This window comes from Pieris napi, chromosome 19, assembly GCF_905475465.1.
Source record: "Pieris napi chromosome 19, ilPieNapi1.2, whole genome shotgun sequence".
Classification (NCBI taxonomy): domain Eukaryota; kingdom Metazoa; phylum Arthropoda; class Insecta; order Lepidoptera; family Pieridae; genus Pieris; species Pieris napi.
The window spans coordinates 3,034,170-3,061,360 of record NC_062252.1 but is presented as its reverse complement, the minus strand read 5'-3'; the positions used below and the strand labels follow the sequence as shown (position 1 = coordinate 3,061,360).

At 33.4% G+C, this 27,191-nt stretch overlaps 1 protein-coding gene across 1 annotated transcript in view; it reads left to right on the top strand.

The window, feature by feature from the left end:
- Nucleotides 1-27,191, top strand: part of LOC125059022 (protein O-mannosyl-transferase TMTC1-like) — a 137,229-nt gene that overhangs the window by 96,864 nt on the left and 13,174 nt on the right. Inside the window, exons 4-7 of the mRNA XM_047663169.1 lie at nt 20,032-20,105; nt 23,687-23,821; nt 25,357-25,527; nt 26,317-26,506. Of these exons, the coding sequence (XP_047519125.1) occupies nt 20,032-20,105; nt 23,687-23,821; nt 25,357-25,527; nt 26,317-26,506 (570 nt within the window). The remainder of the gene's footprint in view (nt 1-20,031; nt 20,106-23,686; nt 23,822-25,356; nt 25,528-26,316; nt 26,507-27,191) is intronic.

Sequence of the window (27,191 nt, the reverse complement as noted above, 5' to 3'; positions counted from 1 at the left end):
TCAAATTTTGCGCACCTGTCAAAGATCGATGATAATGCAATAATCCGAAAAAAAAAATGAAAAAAATTAACTAAAAAATAAATAATAGTTTAAAAAACTAAAAAACACGCTTTTAAAGCACATCAAACTAAAAAGTGAAAAATAATTCCTAAATTAGGCTGAAAATGGTAATGAACAAAAAATACTGGTATTATTGTGAAAAAGCGTGGGGCGCTTTTTTATTTTTCACTTTTAAGTTTGATGTGCTTTAAAAGCGTGTTTTTTAGTTTTTTTAACGATTATTTTTATTTCTTCCTTATCAAGTCTATATTTTTTGATTAATGAATGTCAGTTGAAATGACTTAACAAAACAAACTCCGTGTATTTAACCCAAACTTTATAGAGAAAAGCATATTAAGAAAGTAATTAGTTTCAATATTATTAATATTAATAATTAAAACTGAAATTCCTTAAAATGTTTAGTCCTACGTATTGGGAATACAAAGTCCCGATCACGTGATATGATATGATATAATTTCGTTAATGTAAATTACTGTAACTTAAATTGTATTCCCAAAAAAAGAAAAGTTCATGTAGATAATTATATAATGCTATTACCATTATTGTGGTATCAAAGGTAATGTTATGAAAAATAATACCTATTACGGAAAATGCGGAAAAATACCGACCCCGAGGACGTTTGAAGCACCTCATTCACTCATATCAAAGTGGCTCACATCAAACAGACAGCGAAACGTGAATTATAGTCAGCTTGTTCAATGAATTTTAGCATAATATGCTTATTTAAATATAATAAAACTCAAATTAATAAAAGCGTATGAAAGGTACATTCAATTATAAATAAGAAATAAATTGTACGCTGAGAATGTGTCCTTGGAAAAAACGAAATGAGAAAAAAATGTGGTTCAATGAAAATATGTCGTAATCATAAATATACCGAATATTTGGGTTGACTTCTGTAAAATTATTGTTTATGACAACAATTGATTATACAGATTTACACCATGCACCTTTGAGTACCAGGTGTGTAGTAGTGAAGAGGCATAACACATAATGTATTAGTGAGTTCGGAGTGACAATTAATTATAATTCTTAGAGATACTAACATAAAGCTATCTTTCGAGTAGATTATAAAGAGTATATAATATATATTACTAATATCATATAGGGGTAAGGAAATGTCCAGCCGTTCAACAATAACGTCTTTTTTTAATCGTTTTGCATGGATGTGGTCCGTGTTATTATTATTAGACTATTACTTCGAATGCTTAGCTGTTCGGTCACGTTAATCAGTAGTAAAGTTATGTACCCTATGTACGCCGTCCACGATAAAATATGAGATACATTAAGGATGATGTAATCGAAGTTTCAAAAACTCTATGTAATATTAAGTATAGATTCCATACAATTTCTTGAAAAGACAATCCTAATTCCTCCATAATTGTTTACCTGAATGGTATCAGAATTAATTTTGGGAAGTTTAATACGCAAAAGCTAAACAATTTGTGTGGGATGAGGATAAAACGTCTTAGCGAACAATGCGGCCGTGGCGAGGTTTTCTTTCAAGTTCACAAGTTGCGTAATTGCCTCTTTGTACCTTAAGCTAATGTAATTTAAGATGTCCCCTTGGCCTTTGTTGATATAATTCGCTTAGAATACCGCGTGTATTGTTCGTCAAAGTATAAATGAGACTAGGAGATACTAGATAGCTGAAATATTGTGAATTTTTAATATTATTTATAACGCAAAGAGAAAATAGTATTGACTATTAATAAAGAGGTTGGTTCGTTCTTAACTTCATTTAAACATACAAGCACTGTCCATAGTCATTTTATTTTCCTTACTTGGATTATCCGGATATTACTAATTTGAAATAGAACTAATTTGAGTTTACGACCAATCGGGCTTCAGAAGATAAACCTAAAACTCCTTATATGGAAATTGTATTCGTTTTTACAACAAACTCCCAAGGGAAATTAGAGAATTATCACTAAATAAATTCAAAGCCCTCGTTAAACGTAAATTAATCAATAAAGCTTTTTATAAATTTGACGAATACTTAAATGATCCTAATCCTTGGGATTGGTTTGCTCCAGTCCAAACAATTTGTATGACTCTTGGCGATTAAAAAGAGTGGCGGAAAGTTTCTTGCCAGTTTTTCTTACCCGCTCTACACCCTTGACTTGCGCACTGGTAGTAAATGTAAATTTACAATTAATTTAACTTCTTTTTTGACGTTCATAAATGTACTTGTTTACTTATGTGAATAAAGATATTTTGAGTTTGAGTTTACTTTATGGCAATATAGCCAGTAAGTTGTCAAAATCTGATTGACAATGGTTCACAATTCAAACAGTATTTTTTTGGAATATTATGTAACGAAGATTATATTATTTATATTGTATGTATGTATATGTACTAATATGCTCGTAGTATAAACGTTGGTATTTAGTTGTTTAGTCATGGTTTGGTTATAGTCATAATTAAAAATAAGTAAGAACATTATTGCATGTATCAAATCGTGAAGATTATATTTGTAGAATTAGATTTATCTATGTGTAGAATTTTTTTTACGATTATTATTCAAATTATGTCAATAATATTTATTGACATAATTTGAATATATATTCTTTGAATTATATTTCTTGTCATATTACGTGGATGTACAGCGTAATTGAATGTTTCTCACTCTACTGCTTTGCACCTAAAACTAAACATCACAAAACATTATTAATCTTCTAATACGTAATATAAGGCTTATAACATTAAATGCATATATTACTTTCCTCAATTTTCTGCCATGTTAGGCCGTAAATTATACACATATTTACATAAAGAAAATCCGCGAACCTCGGCGTAGTTATTTGCGTAATATAGCGAAGTTAATTCAGTGTGACGTTGACATGTGACTTGCGTCTGACGTAAATGTACAAGCAATCTGTCACCGCACTCGACACCGCTACATACATTGCCGTACCTTGTCAAATAATTTTTCGAACAATGTCTAAAGTTTGAATGATCGTTAATATAATCATTTCTAATAATACAAATATATCTTTTATCTAAACGTGTATTTGTGGCTATATTTTTGTGTGTTTGATTAAAATGTTTCTTAACTTAGGTAAGTTATTTAGATACAGCAAAAATACTGACAATGATTTAATACAATTCCCCTTAGTGGGAGGAAGAGAAAAATCTTATTACTAAATTCGTATCTAGATTTCATTTTGATTCAGATTCATTTTGCCACAGGGCTTTAAGTACAATACCTGACTGGGTTGCTACTACTAAATTAATGATGTCAATATTTCAATAAAAAATATCCCTATAAAATATGATAGCGAGTTCAAAGAGCAATTGTCCAGCACAAAGGCACTTGTTGCTGACGTTGGAAGAGTTTATCAGGTTTATTTTTCATATGCCTGGCTAACTTCACTATAAAACTACTTGTAGATTTTGAATAAGATGTATAGTAGGATACAATGTCCATTACCCCGAAACCTACTAATGCTATGATACAGGCACGTTATTGTAACTGTATCATTTATTAATTTTTTAAGACCTTTTTTTACATTGGAACATTACAAATAGGCGGGAAGCTTATTAAATTAGGCATTACCCACACACGAGTGCTGGCGTTGGTCCGGGAGATAAAGGATAAACCCCTACCCAGTAAAAACCAATGGTCGATGGCCAACAAATTACGATGTATTATGGCTATATATATACTACATTCATGATTCCAGTCCGATGGTTGTGTGGGGCCTTCGATACGAGAAAATTTCAAACAGTTTTTAGAGACAGAATGCTATGTATTTCCAATTCTACAAAAAATATAAAAGAACGTCGCCATATTAGTAACAAAAAAGATTTTGTAATTTATTAGATTTCATCACGCTCGTCTTCATTTGTGAAGGTCGTTTTAGTGTCTTCACACAATTATCTCCGCCCGCCCTTGTCTTCAACGCCTGGGTGATTGAAAGGCCTGTCCTTTACCACTATTCAACATCATTTGTTCGAACACGTGATCGGTCCAGCGATCGGCCTCGAGGTCTGGGCACTCCACGTCACATATGTTTTTCTAAATTGGCTAGACCTCTACCTGTCTCCAAAAAAAACAGGATTCATTGCTAGCAAAGTTCACATCACGTTGACACCACAAAATTCTTTAAAAACACGTAATGAAACCTCCGTAAATTTTCATGTCTTTCGTAAGAGCCTTAGAAATCAATGCAGGCGCTAGGCGGGTATCGCGAGAGGCACTTAATCTTACATTCAGCCCATAAAAGGAGGATCCGTAATAAAAAGCGATATGAATATTCACGACGGAGTGTCGAAGGCTTTTATTAGATCAGTGCTCGAGCCTCACTACAACATATAATATAAATAGAACAGTAGCATATATTTAAGATTATGAAAAAGGTTACTATCAACTCAAATATTTTTGCTTATATATATAGAAAGGAATGATAAATGAAGGAAATAATAAATATATATAAAGATATTGTTTGTCTTTTAAGACTACGTACTGTTATACGAGTCCGTGTATTTTTTATATCTTTTTTTATTGGACAATTCACACCAATTGACCTAGTCCCATGCTAAGCTGGTGCAGCTTGTGTTATGGGTACTAGGCAACGGATATACATATTTTAGATAGATAGACATATAAATACATATTTAAACACCCAAGACCTAAGCACAACACCAAATGCTCATCACATCGATGTTCGTCTCAGCCGGGGATCGAACCCGGGACCCATGGATTTGCAGTCAGGGGTACTAACCACTAGACCAATGAGCCGTCAATTAAAATAAACTTTTAATTAATTACATTTACAGGATTCAAAGACTCGTAATTGGAATTATTGGATAAAACAACCGTTCTGGATAATATCTCGAAGCAGACTGGAAGTTTGGAACCGGAGTAGTATCTCCGTAGTAACCGGAGTATCTATCTCATTTATCTTATGATGACATGTATTTAGTATTATGTTAGCATTAAGGCTTACATCTTAGGGGTATAACAGTACGCACATCCTATTTCTCTTATTCATATATTTTGTATTGCTCCTTTTTTTAACCTGGCATTAATTGTGATTCATGTACCTTTTGATTAATTGTAGTTCTCCATTGTTTTTGTAATTAGTTTTGTTAACTATACCTGCACTATCCCGTGGTATATTTACTAGGCTTGAAAGAGATAGATTGTTAGCGTTAGACCGCCTGTTGCCATTCTAATTAACCTATTTATTTGTGCTCTTAATACAACGAAGTTTATAGAAATATAGAAGTACAAAACTTATTGGAATCTTAACCATAAGGAGAAAACTGCTTAGACTGGGCATTGACTAAATCTATCATATCTTAAGACTTGAAATGACATAAGTATTAGAAATTAATTTCATTATTAAAATAAAAATTTTGTGATTTCCTTTTAAGCACACTGTTAAAATATTGCCTGTGGCGTGGTTTCATTCGCTTCTGCACTTGATAGGTCATAAAATTTCAGCTTTATTAATTCTGAAGATAATTAGATGGATATCACAGGTCCAGACACTTAGGTAAATGTTTTTCGTACGTAAATAAATAACACAGAAATAAACATTATTTCTCCAGGAATCGAACCAGGACTTTAAAGTACCCGCTTGCTTGTTTGCCTATAAAAAAGCTACGCTCATATGTAACATTTAATTCACCTTTTTCAAACAACAAATATTTTTTTATATTACAGAGAACAACAGCCTCGCTGCGAAGTGGTTTTAGTATTAAATAAACCTAATTATACGAATTTTCCTCCACAAAGTAAACTTAAGCTCACCTAATTCAAGAAAATTCGGGTCATAGCAATTAGCGCTTTCGCGAGTTGAAAGGGGACCATTAAATTCCTCAGAGAATTGTATTGTTTAACGCCTAGTTCGGGTTTGAGACTTTGGTGCCATCATTGTCCCAACTCCGAATATAAATCAGTTTATAACCCCTTGGGTTTGTCTTTTCAATTTCAAGTTTAAACATAAATACATACATGGCACCGAACTATAGTAAATCCAGTGGGTTCACAACTCGATGACTCATTGGTCTAGTGGTTAGTACCCCTGACTGCGAATCCATAGGTCCCGGGTTCGATCCCCGGCTGAGACGAACATCGATGTGATGAGCATTTGGTGTTGTGCTTAGGTCTTGGGTGTTTAAATATGTATGTCTATCTATCTATAATATGTATGTATATCCGTTGCCTAGTACCCATAACACAAGTTTCACCAGCTTAGCATGGGACTCGGTCAATTGATGTGAATTGTCTTTTGTTGTACAATTGGATCGATCAACTACAAAAATCCGCACGATGAGCCATATATAAATAGGCATGCAAATGTCATATTAATTTTTACAATGTCATAATAATGAGTTAAGTTATTTATTTACTTTTATTTATTTACAGCCTTATATCAGAATACAAAATATATACATTATAACTGTTATTTTTCTTAATCTACGATAACTGATTCTGTGTGCCTACGGGCAAAGGCCTCCCCCATTGTCCTCCATTTTTCCTTATCGTATACCAATCTCATCCAGGTCTTAGTCTTTCCTGCCATTTCCATGATTTCATCGGCCCACCTTTTAAATTGCCTACCTCTGTTTCTTTTATGGCCATAAAAGTTATTTATAATTGGTGTTAAACTTATGCTCCAAATACTCGCCCAAGCTAGAAAGGCACCTTGCCTTTAAAAATTCATTCACCTTCCCCTTGAAAGAATTACACAGCAGTGATCTATAACTTCTTGGAAGGTGATTAAATAGTTTTATAGGCGTAACAATTTTAAGAATACATTGTGGTGGAGCATGCGGTTGACGTTTACGGTTTTTAATATAACTGACTTAAAGTGTAATCACTTTTATCTGGGGTCTGGTAGCCTGCCATGAGCTTTGTTTAAATCCATTTGAGATTCTGATGAGTTCGGTTCCCAAATTAAATGCCTTTTTTCGTACCATGATCTATAAAATGAAATTAAAATCGCGGAGAAATATTTGAGTTCTGAAAAGTATCTGTACCTGACATCAAAAGATAATTTGATGATAATAAATTAAAACTTCAAATTATTTTCTATAATTAATTTTTCGGAATTTGTCCAAAATTCATGATTTAAATTGAGGTAAAATCGGGTTTTCAGATTAAATTCACGCATTTCTGTATCATAGATGTTAACTTACATTTAAAGTCGGTCTAATTTCTATCATTAATGAAGCTTTTGACTAGTTTAAATCGCTATAAGCATAAACCATTTCTATGAAAAATCTTTTTTCCTTGCGTAAACAGGGAAGCTGTAACATCTACGTAAATAGTGAAGTGTAACTTAGGTTACATTAATTTAATTAGAAACTCATAAGTAAACACTTATAATTACTGCATTAATCCTAAAGATAAATATACATATATATATAATATACATATATATAAATATACATAAATATATATATTAATAGAAGCACAGATATATACGAAAGCTTAGTCTAGAAATCAAACTTTAATCTAGCATCTAGATTATAAAAAATATGGATTATATGGATTGGCGTGTGACTCTCTTCACTCTGGTCGAACCCCCTAATGCACCTGTGAACCAATGGACTTTGTATGAGCGGTGAGGCTCATACGGTGAAAGAAAACATCGTGAGGAAGCCGGCATGCCTTACACCCAAAAAGTCGATGTCGTGAATCAGGCACTGATGGCTGAGCGCACCTACTTTTAAAAGGTGTGTTTATAACGCGCGTTTTAAAAAAAACAAATGATTGCGATACAGATGCAGAAAGAAGTGTAGCGCCACTGCTTTTTTAAATGGTATGAAATAAGTGCCTCCGTGGTTGGTGGCTAATCCACATGTCGCAGGTTCTATAATATTGTTTCGCTTTGAAAGGCAACAAAAAATTTAACGATATTCTGTTTAAAAAATGAGAAAGCGGTTACAACTATTCCGAATTAAAACAAAGTTCTCTAAAGCTCTTCGTACAGTTATATTTGAAGAACTGTTTAATGTTAGTTAGGGCTTAGTCAAAATCAAATAGAAACTTACTGGCGGTCACCCCATTGTTTATCTTTCTGATTTCTCTTCAGGTAAATATAATTACGTAACCAAGTTTAATTATATCCCGCATCTGTTTCTGTTGACTGTGTATGAAATTATTAACTTTTAAACAATATTGTTCCTTACACTACTGGACTTTTAATTATTAATTAACGGATTAACATGGTGATTGTTTTGAAGTGATTAGAATGCTGAATTTCGCGACAGTGTGTGTGCGTATTACATCGATAGCAGATATTCAAGGTGCTGAAAATGACAAAAAATTAAAAAGCGTTCAATTGTGATTTGTCAAACGGAAACACTCTTTCCTATTCGAGTCGTGTTAGATTAGAGATGTTGTCGAACTATCACTATCAAACAAAACGCACGTATTTCCTGCTAGTTCTTATCGTACAAGCGTTGTTTCTTTGTGATTCGAGATTTAGCGCAAATTAGGACTTCTTTATGTAAAACGTTTGGACATTCAGGATCCTCAGCGCGAAGTCTCGGCAAAATAATTGTTTTCCCTTTTACTTTATTATTTATCGTAAAAACACCTCTCCAGCTAAATTTATTTTGATAAAAGTCTCATAATAGCATTCCGCCTGTGTTCTCGCTATGTCCATCTAATTTACGAGCAAATCTACCCGATAAATTGCGTTGATAGCGACGGGGCGCACTAAACACTTGCTAATGTAGCGTTATTGCTGAGCTTTCATGTATAATCACATTTCCTGCTTATTTGTAGCGTTTTGTGTACATTAGCGTGCACACATTATGTCCACCACACTTTGTGCCGCTCTCATAGGCTGACTTCCCTACGGCCTCGATTTGCGCAACGCCAGAGGTAAAATGAGCTAAGAAAATATCATATTTACTTTGAGGTTATTTAAAAAGATTCGACGTTTTGTATATAACTCAAAATATTAAAAAAAATAGCCCTAGTCATCAACGTTGCTAATTATTATTAACGATATTGATTTTTTATTGTACATTATAAATACCCATGATTTCTGATAAACATTTAGATAATTCGTAACAATGAATGCTTTGTATCTATTAACTAGATATACGAAAAGATAATGGTCGAATGACGAACTAAAATTTGTGTAAAAAGTTATTATTGATATACTAGCTGACGCCTAACAGTAAAAAAATTTCGTGTTACAGATTAGCTGAACTTAATTGATGGTTTTATGAAAGTAATAGAATGAAATTCGCTACTTTATTAAGAAAATTACTCAAAAAGAAAAATAGCTTCTGAACTCACGATAAATATTTATCAACCAATATATTGGTTTATTCCAATTTTCATGATTGAAATTATTATATATTTATTAAATATTAAATACGTCACTATCCAAATATTGTGGATTTATATTCTCGATTCAAAACCTTTTTGAAGTTATACTTCTTTAGGCGCGTTATGAAAAATTTATGAGAGTGAAATTTCTCAAAATTAACAGAATGAAGTTGCCCACGGAAGATGCTACGGCATTGGACATAATTTAAAAACAACATTCGTATAATAACAGAATTTAAGTTACACTTAATGTAAGAGAATAATAATAAATATTTATTTATTTAATTTTTCAAATGTAAACTGAACTTTATTGACAACAATGACTCCTTTTCCAGTCTTTGATTATTTAATTGTAATTAATTATTTGCATGCAATCAAAAACTATTTTTAATAATGTCAAAGAAGTATAACTTCTTACGCGCGTACATAAGTACACGCACCCTTTTTTATATACTATATTACTTTTTTAATATGTAGATTAAATAAGAGAAACATTATCTTTGGCGAACTTTTTATATCTATGAAAAAATTGGAGGTCGCGGCGGACCTTTAAAGTAAAAAAGCACATCAATCATCGTAAGGCCAAGCCCGACACAAGTACGACAAGGAAACTGTCATCTGATGAGTTTCTCCTCCCCCACCCTCGGGCAAGTCACCGAATACAAAATGGTTTTTATTTCTGTGCGTACATTTTGAAGGCTTAAGTTCCTCATGAATCTTTATTATGGTGGGTAAATCAACGTATTTTAAAGTCTGTTGTGGTTAATAATTATTATTATGCAGATATAAATAGGTTAATATTGTCCTAAATTGTTAATATTTTAAATCAAGTTTTTATGCAAGTATTCATCCAATCCAAGTTCAAGGCTAAAATAGTTTATGTTTTACCAGAAATGTAACTATTCTAGTTTACCACATAATACATAAATGGAGTGACATGTGCGATACCGACGTAGTGTATTAAATAAGGTTTAATGATAGCTTATTTACAACTCCTTCATTTATAATAAATTCTTTACAATAATATTTCTTATTCCTATTGATTGGTTTTAAAAGAATTACATGTACTATTTGTTTTTGTATTTGTATTGACCTATTTGCGGCAACTCCAAATCTCTTCGATCATCCAGAACGGTCAATTGATGACAGAGCTAGCTTGAACATACAAAAAACTACAAACTCACGGTTATTATAAGTCGATAAACTAATAATGTAGTATTTCGTCTCTTTTATTTATATTGTTTTCACCGTGTGATGAAAAGTGTACTAAAGTAAATAGAAGTTATTATTAGAATTGCCTTAACAATTTTAACTTTGAATAGCTCGACTATCTTTGAAGTGTAACGTAAAAACTCAAAGTATGAGAAAAATTTTCAACAACTAGGGCATGTCTGAAACTTAAAGCAACTTCATTAAGTCCCGGAGATAGAAAATGTACTGATGCAGCTTATGCTATGGCAGTCTCCATGACTGTGTGCACTTGGTTTTTACGAAAGTTTTGGGTTCGAGAAGATTTTTTGAACTTTGAACCTCAATGAGATTTGCCAAATTAAAAATTTCACAGTCTACTAATTGCTCTGTTTCTTTTGGACTACCTAAACATCGCTTATTAATTCAAATAAATTGCATTTCACTAGATAATTTAATAAATATTGCCATTACTTTTAGTCCGGGTTCGTTATGTAGTAAGAACAGTATTAAGAGTATGATTTTTTTATATGCGGGTATTTGCAATCAGCCCTAAGGGTATGAGCGAATCTGTTCTGTGGTGCTGTCATGTGGAGTGACTTCTCATTGCAAGCATCTACTCATCTTCTGCCTAGAGCTACTGCTGGTCTTCTAGCTCTAGAATATGGTGATACATAGACAAGTAGACCTTATGTCGGCCATTTTTGGATTTAAGACATGCCGGTTTCCTTAAAATCTTGATCTTCACCGAACATAGACAGAGTCCTTTGGTAAACAGCGGAGGATCGAACCTATAACCTCAGGGTTGAGAATCACACGCTCAAGCCATTGGGCCAATATTGCTTAAAATTAAAATTAATGGAAAAAATATTGATGAATTTCGGTATAGGTATAATATAAAGATTAATTATTGTAAAGAATCGTTATGCCACGACGACGAACTTTAAATACACCTGACCTTCCTTATAGATGGGCCTTACAGGCGACAGTTTATTAACAACAATTTCCCAGTATCATCCCGGAACATTATCTCGATTGCCGGGTCATCCGCGATATTCCATAATGTCTGCTCATCAAAACTTTACGGCCGAGATAAACCCACTAATACGTATATTATGATTGAGATAACATTTTTGCTAATAAAATCTACTGTTTTGTCGTAAATTATTTTTATTTAAATAGATATTATTCTTGCATATTTTCGAGGGCTTGAATTTTGTTACGTTTCGGATTTTCTTTATTGGAAAAATATCTTTTACTAAGCTCCACATATAAATATCACTAGGTAGTGGCCATGACTTCGTCTGCGCAGGATTAAAATAATATTTGTCCAAATGATGTAGCGTAACGTATTTTATGTACTTTAAATACCAGAAGTGATAAAAGTATCTATTTTCATTTAGGAATTAATTTATTACTGTGCCAAATGTGCATTTGAAATAAATTATAAGTTTTTATTGTAGTTATGGTTCACTATTTTGGCTATAATGGGTTACACATAAGATATAGATATATACTGTGTCGGGCTTTTTTAAGATAAACATTTCAATCATGCATTACATATGTGTAACTCTAGCGGTTTTGCCAGAGCACGCCAGAATAGCTCGCAGATGGTAGATTTTTTCCTACTTACTTGATATTTTGGACAATTCATACAATATCATTGTAAATTTACATTCAAATCCATTCAGTAGTTTTTACGTGAAAGAATAACAAACATCCATCCATGCTTACAAACCTTCGCGTTTATAATATTAGTAGGATAATTATAATATCGTTCTGTCATATATATTTTCATATAATCAACAAATACTTTTGACATTACCAATACTTATATTTTCTATAGTTCATAATACAGACAATATAGTGAATACGCGTGAACAAAGACGCGACGCCTTTTCACCGAGTGATCGAGTTTCCTCCACTCAAATCTGCCAAACTTTATTTTATCTCACAAGTTTTACCGTTGTGTTTGAGATTATATTTCTAGGCCGAGCAGCCATACAACTTTGATCATATTTCCCGGAGCGCGAGTAACTCATTTTATTGATTTAGAAAATTCTTATTTCACGAATCAGCGGAAAGCTTTCAAAGACATATTTCGAATTACAGGAAAATCTTGAATCTTTGAATAGATTTAAATAATCGTTCTATTATAAAGCTACTTTCCTGAAATGTAGGGCCTTGTTTCTACAGATTTTTTTTTTATTGGACAATTCACACCAATTGACCTAGTCCCATGTTAAGCTGGTGAAGCTTGTGTTATGGGTACTAGGTAACGGATATACATACATATTATAGATAGATAGACATATAAATACATATTTAAACACCCAAGACCTAAGCACAACACCAAATGCTCATCATATCGATAATGTCTTAGCCGGGGATCGAACCCGGGACCCATGGATCCGTCAGGGGTACTAACCACTAGACCAATGAGCCGTCGATATATGAGAAAAAATCTAGAGACAGATTAATTAAAAGAATTATACATTTCATTTACTCTAGTCTTATCTTCAATGGAAACGCCTGCTTAGAGTATGTCAACAATTTACGTTTTATTTTAGATAAAATTCATTGTATAAGAGAAACAAATGAAGTCGAGGGTTACAGTATTCGTTCACTCTAAACAGGCAACAGCGAAGTTAATAACTACGCTACAAGCTTCAGCTGTAACAAGGATAATTAACAATCACTTCGAACTCATTGTTTGAATCCAGGCTGGGCGTAACTCACTTTGAAGCCCCATCAGTCGGCTCTATTAATATGACTCCACTAATGAAGCCCCAATAATGATAATACATTATAATATACTATAGGGCCAACAAAGTCTATTTAAATGTAGCATCTATTATTTTATAAAGCCCCACAGTAACTACATAAACTAAATTAAAAAATGGGTTTATTTATTATAAGTACCTAGAGACTTCATTTATTATAAATTAAATAGGCTTGTTAATATATACCCGCTCACCGTGCACAATCTTAAAAACGGTTAAAGGACGTTATTGAACACCACACCACATGCAGAGTTGGAGATGCACTGAGACCTAACATGTTATACATTACACTCACTCACTCACTCACAAGCATCCACACACTCACTCAATCCCTCACATGCACCCACACATTCACTCATGCACTCACGCAAGTTGTAAACAGTTTGAAAAATTTTGTTATGAAAAGTACGAATAATTTTGTTATGGTTAAACACATTTTTGTTTTTTATATAATATTTATGCTTTAAAATTTAAATAAAAAAATATCTGTGTCAGGCTTCCCAGCTCTTCTATAAAAATGTTAATACATATATATTTTACTTTAATATTACTAAATTTTACTTAAAAATAACATTTATTGTTCGCACTTCTTTCTCCTGAGCAGCGACCAATCTATATTTTTTATAAATAGTTTTTTAAAGTACAAATAAAATGTTAATGCAATATGAATGTTTTCCTGCGATTCGGACAAAAGAGTAGTCGGCATTGGTATGGTTAATCTGATATAGATTACATTTTAATAAAGAGTGAGCACGGAAAATCACTAATTTGCACAAAATGACAAGTGTTATATGAAAGGAGAGTTCGTAACAAGCGCTTAATTATTTTCACTGTTTGTAGTCGCTTAAATATAGTAGGGTTGTCGAAAGCTGTAAAAATTGAAGTGCATATTTCTGGATTGCTGCGCCGACCATAGTTAAATAATAATAAAACATATTTAAAATATTTTTTTAAGAAAATGTAGTCTTAGTGTTATCTAAACAGCTAACTAAGTAAGTATGTTTCTGAAACTTTTTGAAGTGAAACTTCTTTAGGCGCATCAGGGTAAATTTTTTACGACACGTCACGAAGATGTGCAGCGTTTTTGTCGAAGAAAAGGGAGACAGCTATTGATACTGGAACACCGATGGTGTTTTAATACATATCAATATCATTATTATTTTATTAAGTAACTAAATTACCATTTTTTTTGTTGGTCTTGTATTTTTATAAGGGCACATAACTAAGATCTTTTTTGCTAAGACCCGATCGGCTATTTTAGAAAATGTGGACATATGTTAGCAATTATGATAATAATGAATTTGTTATATTATTTGGTAATTGTTACCATATTTATGGTGGTATTTTATATTACATAACAACAACTAATTTTAGTTCTGGTTTTTAATTAGCCTTAGTATCATTCATTAATCTAGAAAGACTGGCAAAATTAAATTATGGGATTTGGGCAGCTTAATTAGTTAATTACTCAATTAATTTACAAAGAAGTATCACTTCTGACATGTGTACTTTGTACGCCTACGCTTAAGGACCTACCTTCGTTCCTACGCAGCCTTCCTACCTCGAGTAGTAATGATGTCCGTTATAAATGAATCTTAATAATATATAATTTTATATTCAAATTAAACAATGTAAGTTATGGCTTGAGCTAGCAACTGATCCCTGATGTCGTAGGTTCAAACTCCGTCTGTGCACCAATATACTTTTTGCCTTTCTGCGCATTCAACACTCGCATGTATGGAAGAGGAAAACGTGCTTTAGACACAAAAAGTCGATGACATATGTCAGGCACAGCTGGTTGATATACTTGCCTATTAAATAACAAACGATTACGAAACAGAAACAGAAACCTTAGGCCCAGACATTAAAGGATTGTAGTGCAAATGTTTTTTTGTTTGAATTAGTTTTAGTTTGCTTGAATTGTTAATTTATTTATTCTCAGACACAAGTTTGCCTGCCTTTGTCTAATTGAAATTGAGAATAAGTATTCTAGTCACTGAAATCAGTGTTGTTGTCCGTTGACCGGTTGACCGTGTGTCAATCCGGGTGTTCATTGCGAGTAAGCTGTGTGAGCCACCACACTTCGTACTTGTATTAATGTAGTGCTGTGTCGTGTTTATTGCACATTATGCAATTTAGAAGTATTTTAAACACTCACACTCACTTACTCCGTGCTTTGGGACCCAAAATGTCTCTAGACCTCCAAAACGAATTTTTTTAGTGTTCTCTGTCCAGGTCCACATTCCGCCAAAAAGGTCTGTTTTTTCTGTTATACACAATTTTCAAATTAACAATTTTTACGCATTGGCAACCCTAGACCAGCAGTGTAATTCGAGGCGAGCTATTGGAAGGCAATAATCTCGGAACTTTTGCTATTAGGCGGCTGATTGCAGGGTTGTCTCCGGCGGATTAATTTGAAAAGTTGCCAGCGATGCAACTTAACCCATTTAAATCATTTTTGCATTACACTTTTAAATTATCGCAATTGGCTCGTACTTTTGAAATTCCACCCGTTTGATTCTATAAATTCTAGATGATTATTCAAAACTGTTTATTTACTTTTCTCTAATGAATAACTAACTAAATAGCTAACAATAGTGACGTCAAATAACCTATAAATAAGTAATGAATTCGTTTTTGCTATACAAACCAAAATGGAATAATAGTATAACAGTACGCATCAAGCGTAAGCGGTCCATTTTTAAACCTAAGGTAATAATTGCTTCTTTGAACGCACGACGCAAAGCCTGTGAGTCGTGCAGCGCGGCGATGGAGCGTGCATTGCTTGAAATGAGGCTAAGCGTGAAAAGACCGGCGTGAGTGGGTGACCTAGAAGAACGCGGAAGAGCTGTTGCAACATCTAAGTGGCGGTGGAACAAGATCCTCCTTGAATGGAGACTTTGGCAAATCAAAAGACCGCGCGGCCGTCCACCGACTAGGTAGACTGAAGACATCGTAAAGGAGGTTGGCTCCCAGTAAAGAGGCCAGAGCAGGGCGTATTGAAAGAAGATGGAGGAGGCCTACGTCCATAAACGGACCAAACAAAGAGGCTGATGATGATTTCCTTTCTACATTAAGGTGCATAATAAACACTTGATCGTATAGTGAAGGTCAACATTGTAAAGATACGCACGCACGGCTCGGGTCCAATACGATTTTTCTAACAATAATTTTATGCCCAATTCAAGGCTGATAATACTGCAGAACCTGCAATAGATATAAATAATTATAATTGAATCGTTCTCAATTTATAAAGTCGGTTAAACCAGGTGGCCTTCGCAGAAACAATACCATTGTATAAATGTAAAAATTTATAAAACATTTAATTCGTTGCCCATTGTTTCCTTCAACTCTTTGAAATGAACGTTTGATTAGCTTTTAACAAAATTGCCATTGAACACAAATCAAAGGCACAATACAACGGGAATTTATTGACGATAATTAACAATTATTGTTGCAAATTATGTAAGGCTTTGATGTTTATAAATTATTTTTAGCTTAAAGTATTTTATTTTTAGAGCAGTGTTGACCAAGTGTCTTCAGCGAATGTAATCCCTGAGGTCGTAGGTTCGATCCCCGGCTTGCACTTATGGACTTTCTTTCTATATGCGCGTTTAACATTCGCTCAAACTGTGAAGAAAAATATCATGAGGAAATCAGCTTCCTTTAGACCCAAAAAGTCGACGGAGTGTGTTAGGCACAGGAGGCTGATCACCTATAAGATTGACAAATAAACAGATACAGAAATCTGAGGCCTAGACCTAATAAGGTTGTAGCGCCACTGATTTTTTTTATGTAGGTATATTAGCATTTAATTATGTAAACATGAAACATACACATCAAATTCGAATAGCGAAGTTGTATATAATATACGAAAAGTCAATATCAAGCACGACATATTTCTATATTAAAAAGTTTGACACATTTTTCACTCTTAATTGGTCACGGATTAGATAAATGGGGTTAGAAATAAAGAAACACCAATGCGATTTTTCCAAAAAATACGGAAAAACTATAGTAGAAAAAGTTTCAACTTTTTTAGTTTTTGACGTGATAACGTCTTTAAAATCGTTTTAGTCGGGTGACATGTTCAGAAACTTGTGTCACACCAAAACCTCACGAGCGCGATCGCAGGTATAACGAGAGAGAGACGGACCGATCTCCCGTCTCATCTCGAGCGCTGCCAGTCATTCCGTGAATGTATGAAGAAAAATGTATATCATAGTCGAATAAGTAAACTTGTCATTTTACACCCGAAATTTATCATCAAAAGTGTGAATAAAACGATAGATGTAATTTAAAATTTGAAAAAATTGTTATCTTCATTAATTCCTTACTTCCCAAAAACTTACATCACCAATAAGACGTTATCACGTAAACATCTCGATCGTAAACCTACTTTACAAACAACCAATTTTTTTTTTTTAAGGGTTTTTCTTATTCGCGGTGTTTGAACACTGGGGATCCACCGCGGAAGAGTAAACAGTAGAAAGTATATTAGGATTTAATTATGTGTATAAACATACAAATCAAATTTGAATAGAAAAATTAAAAACAAATTCATATTAATATATTTACTTAAATAGTACGCGCTTATCATGTGATCAAGCACGTAATAAGAAAATGTAAGAAACACATTTTTCAGACTTTTAACTTTTAACTAATCACGGATTATGTAAATAGGGTAAGAAATATAGAAAGGCCAATGCAATTAAAAAACCATAGCAAAAAGAAGTTTCTACATTTATTTTAATCTCTGTTGTCTTTTCACGGTATTTGAACACTAGGGATCTGCCACGGAAGAGCACGTAATGTTCTATATACAACTCGCGAATTTATGTAGGACGTCGATCCCATTGGGCAATAGGCGCGTCCACACAGAGCGAGCAGCCTCGCGAGGCATTTGCCGCGGGAGACAGCTCGGTTAGTGTGGACGTGCCTAGGCCGAGGCAAGCGTGCGCGCTGCCGCGGGCTAGCGACCGAGCGCCCGAGCCATCGAGTGTCGGCTTTTTGATTTACTCAAAGGCGCCTCATTCGTTTGTCGCGCTCTGGAGGTTCGGACTTACCGCGCGCGGCCGCCTCGCGATAAGTTTTCTCGCGAGGCTGCTCGCTCAGTGTGGACCCGCCTAATGAGTGTTATGAAATAGAGCGCGCACTGCACAAATTCTAACATCTGCGGGCACAACGCAAACTTTAAATCCCAAAATGATTTATGTAGGTGTTTTGGCCCCAAAGCCACAATCTTGTACCAGAAAGGGAGGCAGGTAAAATTCCGGTCTAGACTAATTACCTTCATAACATCATACTAGCGCTAAGGGCTAAGCTACTTACTTAATCATATAAGTATTTAGAGACGAGACTACTTAACGAAATATTAAAAAAAATACATTAACTAATGCGGTTACTAAAATATTAATCCACAATTAACAAGTAATTATTTAAATCGTATATATATATGACGATAGATTAAAAGGTTCCGGTGAAAATGGAGGTATCTTTTGCAAAAAGTAATTAAAATTGCCGGAATATAAAGGACTGTAACTAGCGGCTTCTCAGTGAATTAATTAATTTATTCAGTGGTTGTGATCATTAATTCAGCTGATAATTAACGATGGTGACTGTTTTCATTTCGCACTTCACTCGCTTAAAAATGTTAATTTAATTTTAATAATATTGGATCGCTTACGTACTTCTGTTTCCTTCGTTTACGCAAAAAGTTCTTTGATAACTGTAACGCGTTTTTTGATTGTGATTGGTCAATAACAACTGATTTTATGAAGATTTTATGGCCTGGTAACGCAAAATTCTTATTTTCGATAACACCTGCAGTGATGCGATCAAAAGAAAATGACAAAACAATAGACGAAAATTATGAACTCTGCGTTATAGTCTTTGGTTCTCTAGTGTTTCAAGTCTTTTTGGGGTCTCGTTTTGCAAACAATTATTGGCAAATGGATATTTTTAAAGCTTTATATTTGCATTGAAATTATGATTATTCAATAGATATAACGATTGCTTATTTGCATATTACTATTATTTGAAAAGTCACTGTAAAAGGTTTTTACTTTTTACATTATACTAGCTGACCCGGCGAACTTCGTGCTGCTTACAGTCACTGAATGCCCTGATAGATATTAGCTGAAATTTATTATTTTATGAAAGTTTATTATGAATTTAAAATTTTAGGTTCACTATTTTATTAAGAAATTAACACAAAAAGACATGCATGCATAAATATTTGATTTGGCTTTTTCATTACTGACATAATTCTACCTTTTTCAAATCTTAAAAACGCCATTATCTGAATATTGTGGATCTTGCCAATTCGAAACCATTATTTAAATACGTTCATTAATTTGAGGGGAGAGTTTTTCGTATCGACGGGATGAACATTAAATGTTAGACAGTTTTCCTAACATTTTGTATTAAATTTTTTTTTGTCAAGTTTTTCATTGTTTTCATATAGTTATTCTGTGTTTTTTCCCGACTTGGTTTTACTTATTAAGATTATTGAAAAAATTACTTAAAAGTGCTCGCAGTAGCGGTAGTAGCATATAAATTTTTTCTCGGTTTTTCGTATCGTAATATTTAAAACCTCAAAACATTTTAAACATAAGCTGCAGAAATAATAAAAGATAAACCAGCTTTGTGACTATTATAAAATAGTTTATTGATATAAATGCTGCTTCTTTTCAGGTATCGGGTGTCGTGGGTCGCGCAGACGTGTTGGCGTGTTTTTTCTTCCTTTCTTCTCTTCTACTTTACCACGGGTAAGTCTAATTATTAATGTAGTATATAATATAGTATAATATAGTAATTTACAATGATCTACAAAGAGTTTTATTTAAACCAATGTTATGAAGAAAAATGTATGTGTCTCCAATAATTTTAATATTTTTTGTTTTTCTGTTTGACCAAATTATTAAACAATGAAAGAGATAAATGAGATAAGAAGAGTTTTCGTTCTTTTGCAGTTGACCAAGTGTCGCTACTTAGTTTTCTACATACATTACATATAGAAAATATAATTGGTTAATCTAATAATATAATTTGAATTTTTAAGGTTAACAGAAATAAATATAACAATTTGTTTCGGATCTATAGACTCTAATAAAAAATGTGTGCGTGTACTAGGTGTACACACGTAAGAAGTGAAACTTCTTTATGACCTTATTTTTCGAAAAATGATCTACTATATGCAACTTTACAGAAATTGGTTAAATAAAGTTAAATTAGATAAAGTTTAACAAAAGGCTTTATTATCATAGACATGAATACAAATACAATTATTTCATTTTAACTTATTACTGTACTACTATGTAGTACTAAAATTATTACAGAATTTCATTAATTGTAATAGAATTATTAGTATTACTATCATTGTTATCGTTATTATATATTTTTGTTACTAATGGCTTCGAATCTCTTCGGATCAACCGTGGTAGGGACAAGAAAAAGATGGCGCGTTTCTAATTCCGATAAAGAAGTTTCACTTCAATAATCTGAAACGGTATTTAAAGACATTTAGTATTATAATTATTGGTAATAGTATGAACAAGGTAAGTCGAGGTAAGTGCATGCCAATTAATTAAACGTCGACTTATGACAGCTAAGCGCAAGTGAGACAAAAGTTCAGCATTTCTCAAGATCTTTAAGAAAGTGTAAATGAGGTTCTAACGTGGGAATAGTTTTCAACTCGCCTGATGTTGTTACCGACTTGCCTCTTGTTTCGGGACTTTGGGATAAAGGCCCGGGAAAGTTTCGTATCGGCCCCGGGGACGTCCCAAATCGCCGGGATTATGCTATTAGTATGATGTCGCGTGAAATATTCGACCGCGGGTCCGCCTTGTTAGACTTGCCTAATTTGAGTCTGAAAAGCAACGTTAATATGACCTGTATTACTAAAGTTGTACTTAAGTCAAATTCCTACTCATATTCAAACTCAAAATAACTTTACTCATATAACCAAGTACACTTATGAACGTCAACAGAATGTTAAATTGATTCTAAATTTACATTGACTACCAGTTCGCCTTCGCAAGTCAAGGGCGTAGAGCGGGCAAGTAGAACTCTCCGCTACTATTTTTAATCGCCAAGTTTTGATTCGTTAAAACTGTTTGTAAGGCAAAGCAGCTATAAATATTAGAACTGGAGAAAATCAATCCCAAGGATAAGGATCGTTTAAATAATCGTCACAATTATAAAAGGCTTGATTGATTAATTTACGTTTTACGAGAGTTTTGAATTTATTCAGTGATAATTCTCTAATTTCGCTTGGGGATTGATGTAAAAATGAATACAATTTCCATATAAGGAGTGGTTTATCTTCTGGAGCCTGGTTGGTAGTACACTTAGATCAGCCCTGCGATTCTGTAACTCACTTTTCGAACACACACAGCGGTTTTCGCATCGGCGGTCGCTCTCAAATCAGTCGTGAAGCAGTCATTTTATGATTTGGCATTCTAATAAGCAATAAACTACAAGCTCCCACCTTTTCAGAATGCCAAATCATAAAATGACTGCTTCACGACTGATTTGAGAGCGACCGCCGATGCGAAAACCGCTGTGTGAGTTCGAAAAGTGAGTTACAGAATCGCAGGGCTGTTCTGTTTCGAGTATTATACTGGTGAAAGTCACCATTTGTTTTAATACCGTTTATATTTTTAACAACAACAAAATTTTAAAAATATTTAATTCCTTTAACTTATTCTATCTTAATTCTAACAAAATATAATTTCGACTATTTTCGTAGGAAACCTTATACGTATAACATTTTGATAAGGGTTGTGAAATTTGTCAAGATAATACATGACATGAAACTATAAAACAAGCAAGCTTAGTTTTTGAAAATGATATGCTTATGAGACGAAATAAATTTATGAGGTTTGAAGTATACTGTATAATGCTAATCATCGCAATACTTTTGGAAAATATTGTTGAGGCTCGGGCTAAAGGTGGCAAAGGAAACGATCTTCTGTAATAATTAAAAGTATTTTACATATGTAGTTATGAATAATAATCGCTTAGGAGTGCCCATAAGTATCCCTGTGGCTTCAGTATGGGATGCTACTTGTGTGAACACGTTTGGGCCGTGGAGTTCAAGTGCACAGGCGCTTAGGTGACCCCAGAGCTGGTGCTTTCCTAGCTCAACAAATAAGTATCTCAATACAGCGAGGAAATGCTCCCAGTGTTAAAGGTACACTGCCACAGGGACCAACTTTTTAAATTTGTTTTGATTTTCTTTTTAATTATTACTTTGTAGGTTAAGAAAATTGTAAATACTTACTTGATTGTAGTCAATAAAAGTTATAAAAAATATTACTAAAGGAGCAAACCACTCGCCCCACGCTAACGCAACACTGGCATCATCAGTCGCTGCGCATTCAACACTTATGAGCAATATACATAATTGTGTCCCTACAATAAATAAAAGCACCTCTCTAGTACACATAAGAATCCACCGATGATGTAGACGGTCAGTTGAATGGATCAGTCTCAGAGAAGAAGAAAAAGAAGAAAAAGCAATCCCTTACATCTGATGTAAAAGAGGAACCGGAAGTTAAAGAAGAAATGGATGTAGCAGAAGAGAAGACACCAAAAAGCGAAAAGAAGAAAAAGAAAAAGCAATCTCTTGTCTCAGAAGTAAAGGAGGATCCAGACACGGAAGTAAAAGAAGAGATGGATGTAACAGAGCAGAAAACTCCTAAAAGCGAAAAGAAGAAAAAGAAGAAGAAGCAGTCAATGTCTGAAGATGCCTAAGTACCTCACTTTTATAGACGAAATTGAATCAGCCAATATAGAAATAATTGTTTTGCAATGAACATTAAGTTTACGTTTATCTCGTTCTGTCATTTGGCTCTAAGAGTCGATTATTAATTATCTAATGGCTGAATAGTCAGATCGTTTATTAGCTTTAAGGATAGAAAAGTTCTCATTAAAAGATAAAATTACTACTAAGTATAATAAATATAAATATAATTTTTATACTTATAAAAGCAATGTCAGTGATGTTAGAACGCGTTTTAATTTGGTGCAAAGTGCAGTTTGAAATATGCGATACCCATTGACTACCATTTTTTTTTTTTTTATATCCGAGGTCGAAATGCATTTGCGCATCCCCTGAACAGGGGTGGGTGGGACTCGACCAACGCCAAAATCTCTGTTATTTAGAGACTGGGTGAGCAATACCCACTAAAACCACCTCCAGTAGTTCCGACAAAGCCGCGTTACAGAGACCCATTGACTACCAACAGAAAATATAAAATTAACGTTATTGAAAATTTTATGAAGATTTCATATCTTTTGATTCAGTTTAAGTTCATATAAAAACAATATAATTTATATTTTTCAGTTGTACCAGTCGCCACCGAGTGGTATGGAGTATTGTGTTGGCGGCTCTCAGTATGTTCGCTAAGGAGACTGGTCTAACTGCGCTTCTCTTCAATATTGTCTTTGACTTGTACAAATGCTGGGGAACATTATTCAGGTATGATCTGTAATGTACATTAGATTGATAATTTTTATTCTGAAATAAAATATTCCGGGCACTAATTGGTTTTTGGAGGCACAATCAGGGGAACTGGGAAAGGACTGGTCCTTAGTGATTTCACTTTGAAAAGAGTTTCATACTAACTTAAATTTAAAAAAATTGCAGTCAACTTCGGGCTAAAATATTATAAGAAACTCGCAGGCTTTAAACCCAAATTCAGCACAAAAGGCTGATCACTTTTATACCTATAAAAAGTATGTATACATGTACAATTACAAAATCTGTATATACAAAACTTGTGTGTTATTCAAAAACTCCTCAAAAAGCACATGGTTGTTTCGTCCTTTACGTTGATCTCACTTTTAAGAAATGAATATGTGAATTGTGACATATCCAAAAAATAACTTACGAATAAAATATCTAAACAGCTTCATTAAATTTATCGTAAGAGCGACCTCTATGGAAATTGACAGTTATTACAATGTCATTCAATACGTGATGCTTAAATTAATGTAGGTTTCTTTGGATTCTTTTGGACCCATGGAAGACAATTAATAATCTAAGTTTATTTTTTAATGTTATTACTGGCAGGTATAATTTTAGACTTTTAAATTTAATTTAAATACCATACTTCGAAGTTTTTTGCAAGTTTTGTCTTTTTCCTATAGATGTCGTTATTTCAATATGTTAAGCGCCATCTAGTAGTTTAATTCTTAAGTATAGTTAGTAATCTACTATATAAAAATAAGTCGGGTATTCCTTCCTGACGCTATAACTCCAGAACGCACGAACCGATTTCCACGGTTTTGCATTCGTTGAAAGGTCTCGGGCTCCGTGAGGTTTATAGTAAAGAAAATTCAGGAAAAGTTTCAACAGAAAAGCGGGATCACCAAACGAAATGTTACACAAAACGAAGCCATCTGGTGGCGAAACGGAGTTCGCCGAGTTTGCTAGTCGTTTATAAAAACTGCAACATTGTTGATTATAGGAAACAATGTTATATGGCTTATTACGATACAGGTTAGAAGTCACTTTGACAATATTTTTATCACCATGGGTATATTAGGTTTTTGCTAGGAAGCGCTCTAATAGCATAATAAAACTCCATAGTCAACGACGTTCACATTTTACCTAATCTGTGACCGCGCCGCGTTTTGGCGCCATTCAAACGATCCTTTGATATACATATAATAATATTGTCCTTAGTAATGTATTATGCTCAATCGTCAATTCTTAAACTACTGATTATTTTCAAATTTTTGTGAAATAATGTATTTCAGATGACATTTATTTTGTCAATATTTTTTTTATTATTTAACTTTTGTAGCTTGTATGTTTATTTTTTTATTTTTTTAGTTATTATTATTATTATTTATATAAACCAGTAATATTTTAGATGTTTAACATAATGTTTCAAAACAATTAATTTCCTCAGTATATTTTTTTACAAGGAGGGCAAATCTGTCCCGAAAATCGGACTTGATCTATTAGTAAATGTGATAAAAATAATCCAAATGTCGTTTTGATTTTAGATCTCCTGTTCGTTGGCGATGGAAAGGCGATAATGTATGGAGCCGTGTGAGCAGGGGTCTCTTGGCTTTGGTCATATTAGCGGGGTTCCGACTGATTCTTCTACAAGGATCTCTTCCAGCATTTTCACCACAAGATAACCCTCCAGCCTTTCATCCCTCATTCACTGTTAGGTAATCTATTATTATTTATAAGTTTTAATGCATATTAATAATAATCTATACAAATGTTTTTCTCAAGAAATAATGTGTCCATTGAAACATATATTTTAGCATTAAATTAATATTTAAATTGACTTATCGAAGTCTGAAGACTGATGGTCTGGCATTCGATGCGTTCTAAAATAAAAAACACAGAAATACCCAATGATGTAAAGAATTTAGACTCCTTTAGTTCTGTTTTGATTAAATGCCGATACGACTACGAACCTGTAGTAGGCACATGTTTTTAAGTTTATTGATAATAATTATAGATTCGTATTTGAATAGATATAAGTACTAATAATCTTCCAAAATTCCTAAAATAAACCACGGGTAAAAATTGTTTATGAAAATATCTAGCTTTGCTAGTTGCTTTATGTCATTTTTGCTTGATTTTAAATTTCTTCGTAACTTATAAAAGCTCTAAACTTGGATTAGACTTTTTTCAATTGTATTGTTAAGGGAAGTTTTTATGGAGCGAAAAATTTGAAAAATAGTTTTTTTATCAATTGTTTCTTCGCCTAACTTAAGGCGAATAATTAAATGAAGTCTAAGTCTAAGGTTATTTAACATAAGAAGGTGTCCAATAACATTACTTACAGTATCTTTTAAGGGGAAGGCACTTGTGTACAAAATTTTTTACTCACCACTGTTTAGCAGTTAAGTCTAACGTGTACTAACACTAAATCTCTAATTCAAAAAAAATAAATACATCATACCCATATGCAAAAATATTTGGTTAAAAGGAGAGTAATTTTCCAGGTTGTTGACCTTCTGCTACCTGGCCGCATTCAACTGGTGGCTCCTAATATGCCCCTGGACCTTGAGTCACGATTGGCAGATGGGTTCAGTACCACTCGTAACCACGCTCTGGGACTATAGGAATCTGCTCACTGGCGCCGTCATTTTGGCCTTGCTGGCTTTGACCTATAGATTTGTTATGGACTTAGAGGTACTTCTACCGTCTTTTTTAATAATACATGTTAGGCGAAAGGCGTATCAAGCAGGAAGCTTAATTTAATCACGAACTGTAAGCGAGTTCAAGCAAGGCCATCATTCCTTTCGAATTAAATATGAATATTACTACACCATTTTTTTGGCTATGGGAGCGTTCAAGTATTACGTCACGCAATTTTTGGAGATTCTTGACCCAATGTAACTCGTCGCAACGTTTTTCTGTACCCTAGTACAGTACTGTACCCAAGTATAGTAAAACGTTTCGTGACCACCCAGTGACTCTTTATACCTAAAAGTTACCATTATATGGTGTAAAGTACCGGAATGTCAAAAATAATATTAACAATAACGGGTAATTCAATCCCCTCCCCGCAGTAACGTTTTACAAGAGGAATAAATTTCGTTACATAATACTTGAACGCTCCTTATGTTAAATAATTTTCTTGTTGATTCATTTTGAGTCCAGAAGGCTGGAAATCTTATGGTATTTTTGAAATAAATAAACATTTTTGTATAGATACTTGATACATCCAAATCAGCACTCCATTCGAATTAAAGATGATAATATAATTCAAGCTAAAATAAAAGCTGTAAGCCCCGCATTTTTTACATATTGTTATAAAAAATATTGTCATTAGTAAATTCAAATTCAAATTCAAAATTCAAAAATCATTTATTCA